Raw genomic sequence first — 14,456 nt, 5'->3', positions numbered from 1 at the left:
TGTTTTTAATATTTTTATTTTCCTCGTAACTGTTATTGTAAGCATTTTATTCTCATAGAAATGAGGTAGGATGTAAAAGGACTTCAAATCCAGAATTTGCCATGTTTCTTATCATACGAATCCATGTATTTCCATATTCTGAACTCCATTCTTTAGGTTATGGTTCACTAATTAGGTTACTTGGAGAAGATGAATATATTCTCGTTTGAAATGAAATTGTCAATGTGCTGTCACTGTTAAGAATCACACAGAATGAGCTCCAACCTTTGCTTTGCTCCTGACTTCCTCTGTGACCTTGGGTGCTCTGTAGTTTCCTCTGTCTTACAAAGGACTTGATTACCTTTGTATATTTTGAGGAACAAAAGTAATCAAAATGAAATGCACTGATAAAATTATAAAGCCCCACACTACTAGGAATTATTTATAAATGATAAATTCTACAATTTAAAATTTTCTGTATTATTCATTTATCAGCTGTATCTACTGAACATTTCTCATTACCAGGCACTATGGTACACATAGCAAGTTACAATTATTTTTCATAGGCCCTTCTTGCATTTGCTAAAATGTTTTTAAGTTGCACATACAGAGGATTTGAAAAATACTTTTTATTTTGATCTTCCTTACACAGTCATAAAAATATGTAATGTTTCTAAAATGTTTCCTCAAATGCTGTTTTGGCTTACTGCATGCAGTGAGGTCATAAGATGAACCCCTTAATACAGATTGTAAGGGATTTTTTTTTTTTGTTCTACCATTTTTGTTATAAGTTTTCTTTTACAGGTGTAATATATTTTAATTGTAACACTTTTTGTTCATCCCAAGTTTCCTGAGCAGAGAGTCTCTGTGAGCATGCTTAGGGCAGCTGAATAGAAAGGTACTCACGTATGCTCGGCAGTATGGGACTCTCCACAGAAAAGCCCAGCCGCCGAAATGGCCCACATGTACTTGCCGCAAGCAGTGTGGTTAAGGAAATGGCTCAGAGGATATGGTGCTTTTAGCTGGGTAGGTCTTGGTGACATACCTGACCTGGCAGACCCTCCTTTGTGAGAACGATGAAATGCTGAGCCTTCCAGGGCTCCACGCAGTCCTGAGGACTGTCACAGACATAAGACGTACTCCACACAGGGCTTTCTGGGCCCTGCTTCGGCTTGTGCCATAGAGAGGGTTCAGTGATGGCTGCTCTTGTCCTTCTTAACAGGGTGCCAATTATCTCTGCCCAAGGGTGAAGGAACTCTGAATATCCTCCTTCTCAGTGGGTTTTCAAAGGACAGGCGCTTCTCAGCAGTTTTTCTGTTCCTTTTCTGTTCCTCTATGAGTCTTCAGATTGACACGAACATTCAAGTGGCCTTTCGTTGTTTTTCCCCTTGCTGAAATCCATTAGTCTCCTGTTTTGTAATTTGATTGACAGGTAACAAATGAGTGCTTTTTCTTCAGGAGATGAGCTGTTCTTCTAAAGAATTGAAATAATTGCCCATAACACCAAGTTGTGAAACCCTGGTGTCACAATGAGAACTGGGGGGGGTGGAGGGTGGGGGTGGGCAGAAATGACGTGGTGACAGATATGTCTAAGGAGCTAATGTGAATGTGGACAGAATTGGAGGAGAGTGGTTATTAATAAAGCAAGTTCCCTATTCAGTTAGAAATTATGTAAAAGAGAAACAAACCCTCCCCATTTCTAGAATATCAGTAATACTCGTGTTACTGTGGAGATAAGTAGGTAAGTGAGGATGTGATATTGAAACTTGCCAGTCACACTCAAGGGCTTGGAGGGATTCATGCTTACTCTACTCCTGTGACATTTGTGCCACTGTTACAGCCCTGGCTGGCTTTGCCATGTCATTCACTGGTGTGAGACTGGTGTCCCTTCTCCCTCCGGCAGCCTGTACGGCACTTTCCCATACTGTGAGAGCTGGCCCCGAGGGAAGGAACTTCACGTCAGTACTAGTTCGATTCATCTGTGTTCTCAGGTGTGTGGTGTCTTCGGCGGCAGGGTCTTACCAAAAGTAGAGTGTAAAAAGTTCTCAGAGAAATATATATATATGAAAAGAACTCCTGCTGAGAGTTTGGCATTACCGCTTGGGTAGTTACTTGACCGCCAAATGTGGTACTAGCCGGGGAATTTAGTTAATTTGGAGGGTCTACTTATTTATAAGAAAATGTAATTCATGATTATGCTTTCTCTGTATTCCACTTAAAATATAAACTAGGAGTTCGGGTGTATGCCAGGCAAATTTGTATTGTCATGTCCTTGGACAGCATGCTGGGAATCTCTAATTACGTTAGAAATTATTTTCTTACCCCTGCGTTTTACTCATTAATATTCTACATATTTAGTTTTTTTAAATAGATTCTTGGCGCAATAATTACATAATCACTCAATACAGTAGAAACATCATTATGGTCAAATACTAATTATCTACTTAAATGAAACAAAACAAAACCTAGTTCACAGCTTACTGTATAACGTGATTTCAGAAGGTACAAAACCAAATATATGCTTAAAACTGTAATTAAGTGTGATTCATTTTTTTTTTTTCAGATTTTCTGTGGAAAGGAATTAGTGTTCTGGGTGTATATTAATCTGTGGCTTCAGCTTCTGTATCACATCCTTCATGAGCACTCTGTCCAGAGTCCTGACCAGCAGGTTTCCAAGCTCAGTGTACTTCTGGTTACTGGGGCTGCACCAGGCCTGTGCGGCCCTTCACATTCTCCCTTTGGAAGCCTCCGAAACTGTGGATTTTAGTTGTAAATTTTCACTTAGGGTGCTCTGGAATGTGTCACCTCAGCTGTCCTCCCTCAGTGCACTTTTGGAGTCTCATAGAGTCCCCTTGGTGACACCAAATCCTGGCACTGTGATTGTCTGAGGATGTTTGGGGTCAGAGGACAGCCAGGCAAAAGCAAAATCTGTAACAATAAGGTTAATAGGGTTCAAACTGGTTGTCAAATTTGTCTGATAAATCTGTCGGATGCCCCTCTCCAGCCTCCACAGTGACCCCTCTCCAGGCTCACACTAACCTCTCCCCAGGCTCACATTGACCCCTCTCCAGGCTCACATTGACCCCTCTCCAGCCTCCACAGTGACCCCTCCCCAGGCTCACACTGACCCCTCTCCAGGCTCACACTAACCCCTCTCCAGCCTCCATAGTGACCTCTCCCCAGGCTCACACTGACCCCCTCTCCAGGCTCACACTAACCCCTCCCCAGGCTCACACTGACCCCTCTCCAGGCTCACACTGACCCCTCTCCAGCCTCCACAGTGACCCCTCCCCAGGCTCACACTGACCCCCTCTCCAGGCTCACACTGACCCCTCCCCAGGCTCACACTGACCCCTCCCCAGGCTCACACTGACCCCTCCCCAGGCTCACACTGACCCCTCTCCAGGCTCACACTGACCCCTCCCCAGGCTCACACTGACCCCTCTCCAGACTCCACACTGATCCCTCTCCAGACTCCACACTGACCCCTCTCCAGACTCCATATTGACCCCTCCCCAGGCTCACACTGACCCCTCCCCAGGCTCACACTGACCCCTCTCCAGGCTCACACTGACCCCTCTCCAGACTCCACACTGACCCCTCCCCAGGCTCACACTGACCCCTCTCCAGGCTCACACTGACCCCTCTCCAGACTCCACACTGACCCCTCCCCAGGCTCACACTGACCCCTCTCCAGGCTCACACTGACCCCTCTCCAGGCTCACACTGACTTTCCTTGGAAATTGCTCCTTGGGCTAAGGCGGGGCTCTAATGAGTGGTAGGGTGTTTAGTGCTCTTTGTAAATAGGTTTGTGACTGGTGGTGGCTTCTTTCATCTGCTCTTGTCCATGTGTATGGACTACCAGTGAATCAGTGGAGACAGGGCTGTGAGTTAGGTCCTCTTGTCCTGGTGCGTAAACTCATCAGCCTTACAAGACTAGAGGCATTCTTGTGATTATGTCACCTGTAATATCCCAGAGTAATATTTAAGGCAAAAATACATCTCCTGTTAAGCAATTTATAAGTGAAATGCTTTATAAATTTTGTGCTTTGTCATCTTTGTTTCATTTTTTTCTTTCTATGTCCTTTATTTTGCCCTGTTAGGTACTTTATTTCTTAGTGAATGGCTTGTGATGTGTATGGAAATGAAGATGTACAGGAAACATGTATATGATGTAGTTGAACAAATAGATGCTATCTTGAGACTACTGTAGGTGTTATGTGTTAATGGGGAGGTGCTGACTACTCTAGGTATTATGTGTTAATGGGAGGTAGTGAGTACTCTAGATGTTATGTGTTAATGGGAGGTGGTGACTACTCTAGATGTTATGTGCTAATGGGGGGTGGCGACTATAGATGTTATGTATTAAAGGGGAGGTCATTGTTGCCGTTCCTGCAGTTAACACATTTTCTAGGAAAGTAAAATATTCTAGTGAATCCGTGAACAACATCAACCTCTGTCCTTTTTGAAATGTTGGTTTATTTGGAGACACTATGATGTAAATGAGCTGTAATGTAAGATCACAGCCATGCAGATCTCCCGAGGTCTGTCACGTGGTGGTGTGCATCATGTCTGCAACACTGAAGCAGCATCAGAGGGAGTTAGGATGAGGAAAGCAAAGATGTGAGTGCTTCAGTGGAGAATGATTTCAACGTCAGAGAACCCAGAGAGCCATGGGAAAGAGGAAGAAGGGCGTTAGATATCTTTTACAAATAGTTATGTCTGAAACCACAGTGAGCCTGTGCAGCATATTAAAGATTCCTCCAAAATAGCAGTTCATGTTTTGTTCATGCTAAGAATTGCATGTTGTTACAGATGTCAATGGAAGTTACTCTCATAGTTTTAATAATTTTCCTTTGTTTGAGTCCCCATCAAATCTTTTTTTCTCAATTGTATTGATCATGAAATTTTGGGCCTTCCTATAAGTAGATTTACTTTAAGTCAACTTGTTTTTATCCCAGAACCAAGTTTCTTGAGCATAGCAATGAGGGACCTCTCTATAGATATATGTGTGCATTATGAGATTTGCATGTATAATCATGCAGGCTACTCTGTTTCACCGATCAAAAGTGAGTGTCAGGTTTTTATTTGAAGTTAATTATGCCTAAATTGCAAAGACAAGTTACGATTTTTTTTTCATTTTTATTTTTAGTCAATACAATGAGCCAGAGACCAGAATATTCGAGTACTGATTCTTTTAGATAACTAAAATGATACTTACGTGTCATTTGGGGGATATAGAAAATGTTTAATATGCACATTAATGTGACGCATCAGTAGACTATTTTGATCATGTACTGTGTGGTATTTGTTGTGAGGAAATGCCACTCTTGGTGAATTCTCTCAGAATGATCCTTCTCATTCGTCCCTCTGTGTTTTCTTTTGTTGTTGTTTGGTTGATTGGCTTTTGAGACAGGGTTTCTCTGTGTAGCCCTGGCTGTCCTTGGAACCAGGCTGGGCTGGCCCCAAACTCAAATCCACCTGCCTTCTAGGTGCTGGGATTAAAGGCGTATGCCACCATGCCAGACCTCCCTGTACTTTCTATGGCTGGGAACTGAAGCCTTAGGAAGAGTGTCAGAGAAATGAAGGTGTTTTGAGATCGCAGTATTGACACAGCTGTCTTTGCAGGTACCTCGTGGTCTACAACCCTTTTGAACAAGAGCGGGACGCAGTGGTGTCCATCTGTGTGAACTCCGCTACGGTGCAAGTGCTGTCTGATTCCGGAAAGCCTGTGGAGGTCCAAGTCAGTGCAGTCTGGAATAACGCGAGAACGATTTCACAAACAGCCTATGAGGTATGCGGTGGCCAGAGAACTAAAAGGACACCCGAAAAGATAAAAGGACAAAAAGGAAAGAGCGTGGTCAGGGTCCATTGTTTGTACCTGCATAATACCCACAGCATGCCCATCGAGCTGTCAAATTGGAATGATCTTCTAACACCAGAGGATGGAACTGGGTGGCCAAATGATACTAAAGGAAAATATTAGTATTTTTAGCAGGTGACATTTTACTAGTGGGAAGTGTATATCTTTCAAAGTATGCATATTTTAACTGGATTCTAAAGTAATAAATAATAAATTTTGGAATTTTGTATGTAACTCAATGATAATTATACACATGGACCTGAGATAAATGGCACAATTTTTAAATAGTAATGTTGGTTAGTCGTCATTTTTCATAGCAATGGTGACTTAATATGTCCTGGGAGAGAGACTTTTAACTAAGATTATTAAAATATCTTTTTTGGAGATTTAATTATGAAATTCAATCAATAGAGACTGTGTGTGAATATATCTCTCTCTGTGTGGTGTGGTGTGTGCCTCTGTGTGTGTGTAAATTTGTGTGTGTGTATGTGGGTGTCTCTGTGTTGTCTGTCTGTATGTCTGTGTATACATGGGGGGTCTCTGTATTGTCTTCATGTGTGTGTGTGTGTGTGTGTGTGTGTGTGTGTGTGTGTGTGTGTGTTAGATAAGCAGTTTTTAAATGAGCTCCATATCACTAGAAACGTTAAGTATTTGGAGTCTGGAGGTGATTTAAGTCCTTGCAGAGACGTGATGATAAGCTAGCAACTTAAGAGGGAGTTACTTCTGCTTTTCAAACACCATTGCTGGTGCAGCTCAGATAATCTTTGTCCTGAAAATAAAATGGGAAGTAGAGTCCACACTAGGCCAGAAATGACAGCCTACCTCAAAAGTGAAAACAGCTCTCCAAAGACAGGCCAGCTCACACAGTTCCTCCTCCAGACCTTGCTCTGTGCCCACTAGCTCCAGGACAGCTTGTGATGTCTAGTGCTGACTGAACTGATTATGTTATATTTATATAACTACACTGATCTTTTTAATGTACTGAAATATAGCATTACAAAAGGACTTCTGATAATTAGGAAGAAAACATTGTTTGCATTAAGTCCTTACCTTCCTGGAGAATTTCTGCCTCCAGGTATCTGTTCAGAACACTATGGCACATTTGAAGGATGATCATATAATTTCATAGGAGAGATGAAAACACTAATGCCTTTGGTAAGCCTTCCAACCTGAGGTGACTAGATTCCTGGATGAGCTGTGGTGTGGACAATCTGATCAAGCTTCTAAAGCATTTATACAATAATAGTATGTCATGTTTTACCACAAATATAAATGTTTTCCCTTGAATAGATAACTTTTCTCTATAATAACCCCATCTCCTGTCTTTAAAGGTTTCCTTTCTGGCTCATACACCACCGCTGGGAATGAAAGTGTACAAGATCTTAGAATCTCAGAGTCCAAGTTCACACATGGCTGATTATGTCCTGTATAATGATGTACTAGCAGAAAATGGAATATTCCACATGAAGAACATGATAGATGCGAAGGATGCCATAACTATAGAGAACCCCTTCCTTGCAGTCTGGTTTGACCGATCTGGGCTTATGGAGGTATGTTCTCAATAGTTGTGACAACCATAGAGAGGTTATTGTGTTTACTACGTGTGTCCATGACTATGCAGATGGGGCAGTCCTCTAACCCAGGGCTGCAGCAGACCCTCTGGGAGACAGGATTGGTGAGCTGCTGCCCCCTACCTTCTGTGGGTGTGCTGCTCATAGTGTGGTGTGCAGAGGTGCCGCTGATCCGTTAGGTAAGTGGTGAGTGTTCAAAGTGCTTATGGAAACTTGGGAAAGAAGTTTAACAGAGTGTCTCTATTGAGTTTTCTTCAAACTAATTCTCATTTGTAGTTCACTTTCAGTATGTTTTAAGCTGGCTCGTGCATTTGACAGTTAAGCAGGTCCCCTTCTATAGAAAGTGTGCGAAGCTTGAGTCTAAGCTCCTTGTTCCTTGCTGAAGTATACTGCAACTTTTTGTTCGATTTGAAGGCTTTAAAATCTGAGGCTAACTATAAAATTTTCATGCTCAGCCAAATATCTCAAATGTTAGAGGCTTACTTCAGCAATTTTTAGTCCCACACCACTCTTTTTTTTTTTTTTTTTTTTTTTTTTTTTCTGGGACAGGGTGAGACTGTGTAGCTCAGGCTTGCCTGGAACGCATTATTAAACTCAGGCTAACCTTAATCTTATATAATCCTTCTACTTTAGCCTTCCAAAATACATGAGCATTGAAAAAATTTTAGGTGTATATTTTGTCTTCTTATATGTGTGTGTGTGTACCTGGGTACCTGGTGCCTGAGGCGGTCAGGTGGGCATCTGATACCCAAGAACTGGAGTAACAGCCAGCTGTGAGCTGCCATGTGGGTGCTAGGAACCAAACCCAGGTCCTCTGCACGAGTGACTGCCCCTAACCATTGAGCCATCTCCCTAACCCAACCTGAGCATTTTTAACCTGTCCTGGTAGATTTTAGTGTCTTTTATTTTGCGCATATCCACAGTCCCCGTTTTCAGTTTTGTCTTAACTGCCTTTATAGAATTTTGATTTTCATCCTTAACTCAATCTGATGGCATTTTGGTAACGAATTGCTGTCTTTGTTTTTATTTTGTGTTCTGATCCTTAGAAAGTGAGAATGAAAGAGGACGGTAAGCACCATGAAATAAAGGTGCAGTTCCTATGGTATGGCACCACAAACAAGAGAGACAAAAGTGGTGCCTATCTCTTCTTGCCTGATGGGCAGGGCCAGGTGAGTGTCACTACAGAGACGGGTCGTTTGCATGTTTATTGGAACAGTGCTTGCTGCTGGGTGGTGGCGCACGCCCTTAATCCCAGCACCCAGGAGGCAGAGGCAGGCAGATCTCTATGACCTAGAGGCCAGCCTGGTCTACAGAAAGAGTTCCAGGACAGCCAGAGATACACAGAAAAACCCTGTCTCAAAAAAGAAGAAAAAAAAAAAAAGGAAGGGAGGGAGGGAGGGAGGGAGGGAGGGTGCTAAGGACAAAGACTAGCATGTCTCACTAGTTTATCATTGGGGGTGGATCAGCTCTTGGTTGGTAGTTTGTACTTGGATGTTAGATGTGTCAGAGCTGGAATTCAGTTAGGAAGGCACAAAGAATGAGTGTTCTCCATGAAGGAAGCAAATCTAGTCCTGGCCCTGAGTGAGGTGATTTGAGGAACTGTGTAGCTGTGTTACAGTGTGCGTGTAGAGACACAAAGTGGGCTGGAGAGATGGCTCAGAGGTTAAGAACACTGGCTGTTCTTCCAGAGATCCTGAGTTCAATTCCCAGCACCCACATGGTCCCTCTTCTGGCCTGCAGGCATATATGCAAAAAGAACATTGTATACATAATAAATAAATAAATCTTTTAAAAAAAAAAGTACCTAGCTCTGTGGGGAAAGTTGTTCACTGGATAACTTCTCTCTATCCTTTTGGGATTTAATAAACAGGGTTTTTTTTTTTCTACTTTTGAATATAAAAGCAATACATACAGAGTCTGGCACATTTTGAAAATGTAGCTAATGTGAGAAAAACTGTGAAATAATGGTAATCTGCAGCCCCATGAAAACCACTGCCAACATTTGGACATGTCTTTGATCTTTGATTTGGGGCATTATTCATACACCCCCGTTTTCAGCATGGTTTTATTGCCTTTACATAGTTTGGTTTTCATTCTTAACTCAGTCTGAGGCAGGCTCTTTGGAAGTGTAATCCTCACACTGGCTCTTGGGTTTCAGAATCTCCTAATGCTGCATATCCACTTTGTCCCACTTCCTCCTGACAGTGACCTTGTAGCTTTCCCTGTAGCATCTTTACATACAGTTCTGACTATTTCCTGAGAAGCTGAGCAGAGACATTGTGGGTCAGTGTCGGAAGCAAATCTCTAAGGTTTTTTTTTGTTGTTTTGTTTTTCGAGACAGAGTTTCTTTGTGTAGCTTTGCGCCTTTCCTGGAACTCACTTGGTAGCCCAGGCTGGCCTCGAACTCACAGAGATCCGCCTGGCTCTGCCTCCCGAGTGCTGGGATTAAAGGCGTGTGCCACCACGCCCGGCTTTTTTTTTTTTTTAGCCTGTTGATTCTCTTGCCTCTGGAAAGACTGTACAAAAGTTCATTTCCACCATGTTTTGGTCCCTTTCCCAAGCTCCAAGAATTAGCCCTATGAAAAGTGTCGCCTGTACCAATGCTTTTTCCATTGCCTCTGTGCCTTCGTGTTTCTCTACTTAAGAGGAGTTACTCTCCTTAACGCTTTGTGGCCCACTGACTAATCTTCTGAGAAAGTCATCTTTTCTTCTACAATTTAGAGAAGCTGCCCACTAACATGATTAGATTTTTAGGGATATATAGGCCACCCTAAGGTAGATTGTTTGTTGGTTTATGTTCAAGCCAGTGAAAATTTGTAGGTAAGTAATAGCTTTTAGGACCTATTCCAGAAGTGGCAGAGAATCTTACTTCTATTGGATGTGCCTCACTTCATAGTTTTTTCATTGGATAGTTATTGGTTCAGAGTCTTTTTTGTCTTGATTTAATTTCTTTCTCTCTCTCTCTCTCTCTCTCTCTCTCTCTCTTAGGCCAATCAACTTGTAAGCATTTACAAATGCAGGCTTTATAATTTTTTGTAAGGAAAAAAATCTTACCTTTTGTTCATTGTTTATATCCTGTGTATTCTGATAAGCTGTAAGATTTTCATGTCAAGTTATGGATATTGAGTTGTGTGGATTTGTTAAAACATTTTGGCAAAGTTTAGAAACCAAAGTGTTTTTGCTAAACGTGTCCTTTCCTCTTCAGCCATATGTTTATCAACGGCCACCCCTTGTCAGAGTGACACGTGGAAGGCTCTATTCAGAAGTGACCTGCTTCTTGGAACACGTGACTCATAAAGTCCGACTATACAACATACAGGGTAAGCAAACAGCACAGCTGTCAATCACAGAGACTTGGTGGTGGATTCTTTTTTTTTTTTTTAAAGATTTATGTATTTATTATGTATACAGTATTCTGCCTGCATTTGTCCATGTGGGCCAGAAGAGGGCACCAGATCTTATTACGGATGGTTGTGAGCCACCATGTGGTTGCTGGGAATTGAACTCAGGTCCTCTGGAAGAGTAGCCAATGCCCTTAACCTCTGAGCCATCTCTCCAGCCCGTTGGTGGATTCTTAACTTTTCTTCCATCTTTTCACTGAGTTAGAAGTTGTTTTAGAGACAACTTAATCTTTTTAAATTGACTTTATGTCTACAGTATGACTTCTCATGTCATATTTACCTTTAGATAATGGGAATGATAAAGCATTCATCCTTCTGTATCAACCCCTTCCCCATTACCAATTGTCTTAGTTATGAGATTATCAGCACATAACTTTATTTTTAAGACCTGAAAGCAATTCAGTATTTAGGTGTGGTTTTATAAAATAGAATAATAGCATAGTTACTATGAGCGTCTACATGTGCGCACACACACACACACACACACACACACGTGCGCGCGCACACACACACATACACACACACACACACACACACACACACACACACACACACACACACACACACACCTCTGCCTCTTTAATGTAAAAGGCAGTTCTTTTGGTTCACATTTCTGTCTGTTCTCTTTCTTTAGCTAATTTCATGCAGTATCTTTGCTAATTAAAATGATGTGGAATAAGCTTTAATCATTTTATTTAATCATTTTAGGTGCTACTAAGCTCCTGAGTACTAGGCCATTGACCCGTCCTTTCTTGGAATATGGCTTGTTTTTTTCTTCCGGAGCCTTGCACTTGGGCAGTTATGCTGGTTTATTCTAAGTTCAGCACTTTTAGAATGGAGCGCTTTTCCAATCACAGATTTAATTCCTTTTTCCAGGTTACTTACCAGATCAACAACTATCTTAGAAAAGGTCCTTTAGGTCCACTTGAAGACTTACTGTTACCTAGGCTGAAAAAAATTAGGGAAGGGAAAATATTCCTGCCTTGACTTTTCATACAGATAGAAAATAAGGAATACCACCAACTAATGGTAAACTGCTAATAAGTATGGATTATTTATTATCTTTTATAGGGAAAAGACATCACAGTCACAGAATTTCTTACATACCCAATGCTCAACTTCTTGATTTCACTATCTAAACTTAATTTTGCTTTTATGTAATTATATAACTTCATATTTTATTATTTTTGCCTTTTTCTATGATATTAGACATTTTTTTTCCTCCTAGAACCTCTTGGTGATAACACAGTGTGTTTTCTAAGTAATCCATGGTTCCCGGGCTGAACCAGGACATCCTCTAGGGCTATGAAAACTAACAGTAGACATGAACGTTGTGCCTAAGTATGACTTCTGTGTTGCATAGAATGGCTTGTCTACCAACAGGAAAAGCCTGAAGTTATAAAATAGTCCTTTTTCAAGTTTCCCCAAACCTCCAGTAAGTCAGAACCATGGAGATGGGGCATTCCTTTGGGCCATTTTTAATAATTCACCCCGAATGCTCTAACATCACATTTTCAACTATTACCAGCTGTTTCATATTATAAGTAGAAAATAACATCATACATGGAAATATTCATCTGGTTTTAGTTTTACTTCCAGGCCTATAACCCAATTTACTTGAGAGGCTGAGTCAGGAGGATTGCAGGTTTGAACAAAGGCCAGGGCAAATGAGTGAGACCTTGTCTGAAAGTAGGGAAAGAAGGGTAGGGGTGTGGCCCAGAAGTGGGGCGGTTCCCTAGGTCCCTGCATGTGTGAGACCCTGGCTTCAGTCCTCAGCATTGCCTTCTCTATGAAAATATATTTTAGTAGCATGTATTAAATTGTATAAAGTAAAGGACTTCATTAGAACATTTCTATACTTCATATACTCTACTTTATCATATTCATCCTTTCTATTTCTCCTTGGTCCTTCTTTTCCTCCCACAGGAAGACTTCCCCCTGAGTGCAGCCTGGCACAGACCTGTGTCCAGTTTACCTTTGGTTTTCCATAGATGATGTTTCAGAATAATTACTGCAACATCACCTCTGAAATTCTAACCTCATTCAGATATATTTCCTTAGTTACTTTTGCTTTGATTAATCCTGCCCATCTGTGTCCCTGCACCTCCTGAGCTCTCCTTGGGTTCTCCGGGCCCCTGAAGTCCTGTGTCAGGATGGCCTGTGTAAGTAGATACGCCGCTTCCACTGCTGGGGACTGCAGCTTCGCCTGTTGTCATAGACCAGCAGCCGATTTGGAAATTAATCGACTCTGACCTGCCTGCTTCCTTCTGCCAAGAAACTCTGCTCATCAGAACTAAGTGGCTGTCATCTTTCCTCTCTTCTTTCCTCTCTTCCCACTCCTGGACACAGTCCTGTCCAGCCTGACTGGCAGCTCTGCAGCTGAAGCCAGGGCCTCTGAGGTCCCACTGGCTTCTGGCTTCCAGAGTGGCAGCTCTCGCTGACTAGGTTTCACCAGCAGTTAGTTGCTGGCTCTCTGTGGGGGTCCATGTCTGTTTGCTGGCTTTTCTTCTCTCTCTTTCCTGCTTTATTTTGTCCTTCTATTTCCTAGTGTTTCCTTCCCGGATTGTTCTTCCTGGCTCCCTTGTTCTGATTCAGGTGCATAGATTTTAGAGGTACTGCCCACGGGCAGGTGCCTCTCACCACCAAGCTGACCAGCCTTGAAAGCTGGGTTTTGACTGAGGCTCATCTTTCCTTAGCATTCATAACCTGTTCACTGTAGCTGCTAGATAAATATTTCTAAATCTAAGAGTAGACCTTCTTGCCAGTTCTTGAAGTCTCGCCTCTAGGGAATGGAGGTACTTTTAAAATACTTTAGTTAGTTAAGCAATGGAGAGCACTCTGACTAGTGCACAAACAGTATTGACATAGTTTCTAAAAATGCAAGCTCTGTTGCCTCTGGATTTCTCAATCGGTAGAGTACACTTGGGATGACACGTTTTTGTGCCAATATTAGATTTTTATAGCTTAAAAGCATGAAGGTTTCGAAATGTGTTTGAAATGACAGGTGAGGAGGTACGGTGTGAAGTTAACTGAGCCTGCTTTTCTGGATGAGTTTTATTCCAGTTGTCTGGATTAAACCCGAAGTCAGCAGATACAAATGCGAAGTGACGTATACATCTTGCATTCCCTCTAGCCCTGAGCAGTTATATTTATTTATTCTAACATGGAAGCAGTTGGGTGGGAGATGAGACACCTGGCTCATCGGAAGGCTTTCCTCCCAACCGTATCCCCTCCTGCATTTGTCCTCCTTTCAATGAGTTTGCCTCTTAGATTAGCCACGCCCAGGAGAGACTTCAGGCTGACCCTTTCCTCCCTGGTCTCTGCGACCCACTCCCATGTGACTGACTTCCTCTTCCATCACTTCCTGAGGCCTCATCACTTGGCTCTTGGCTCGTTGAGGTTGTCATTAAGTCACTCCCTCAGAAGGCTTGTGCTAGAAATGGGGCTCTTCAAGTAGATGATACCTGGGCATTTCAACTGTAGTGAGGTTCTAAGGTGTTTGGAATCACCCAAACGTTCTTAAATATGCTGCGGTTTGGCTTCCTGAGTAAACAGTTAGAAACTAATGAAAATGCACAGTTAAAGGTCAGTTTCCTATATAGAAAGACCTACAGGCAATGTCTACATTTTTGTAGACTGAAT

The 14,456-nt window shown here is 42.2% G+C and overlaps 1 protein-coding gene across 1 annotated transcript in view; it reads left to right on the top strand.

Annotated features, from left to right (window-relative positions):
- Nucleotides 1–14,456, top strand: part of Man2a1 (mannosidase alpha class 2A member 1) — a 175,639-nt gene that overhangs the window by 119,783 nt on the left and 41,400 nt on the right. The window contains exons 13-16 of the mRNA XM_052750223.1: nucleotides 5,608–5,773; nucleotides 7,174–7,392; nucleotides 8,460–8,582; nucleotides 10,619–10,733. Coding sequence (XP_052606183.1) covers nucleotides 5,608–5,773; nucleotides 7,174–7,392; nucleotides 8,460–8,582; nucleotides 10,619–10,733 — 623 coding nt within the window. The remainder of the gene's footprint in view (nucleotides 1–5,607; nucleotides 5,774–7,173; nucleotides 7,393–8,459; nucleotides 8,583–10,618; nucleotides 10,734–14,456) is intronic.

The sequence above is a fragment of the Peromyscus californicus genome, unplaced genomic scaffold (assembly GCF_007827085.1).
Source record: "Peromyscus californicus insignis strain IS unplaced genomic scaffold, ASM782708v3 Scaffold_21__1_contigs__length_65335640, whole genome shotgun sequence".
Taxonomy (NCBI): Eukaryota; Metazoa; Chordata; class Mammalia; order Rodentia; family Cricetidae; genus Peromyscus; species Peromyscus californicus.
The sequence above is the reverse complement of the archived record's forward strand: the minus strand, read 5'-3'. Positions and strand labels throughout refer to the sequence as shown.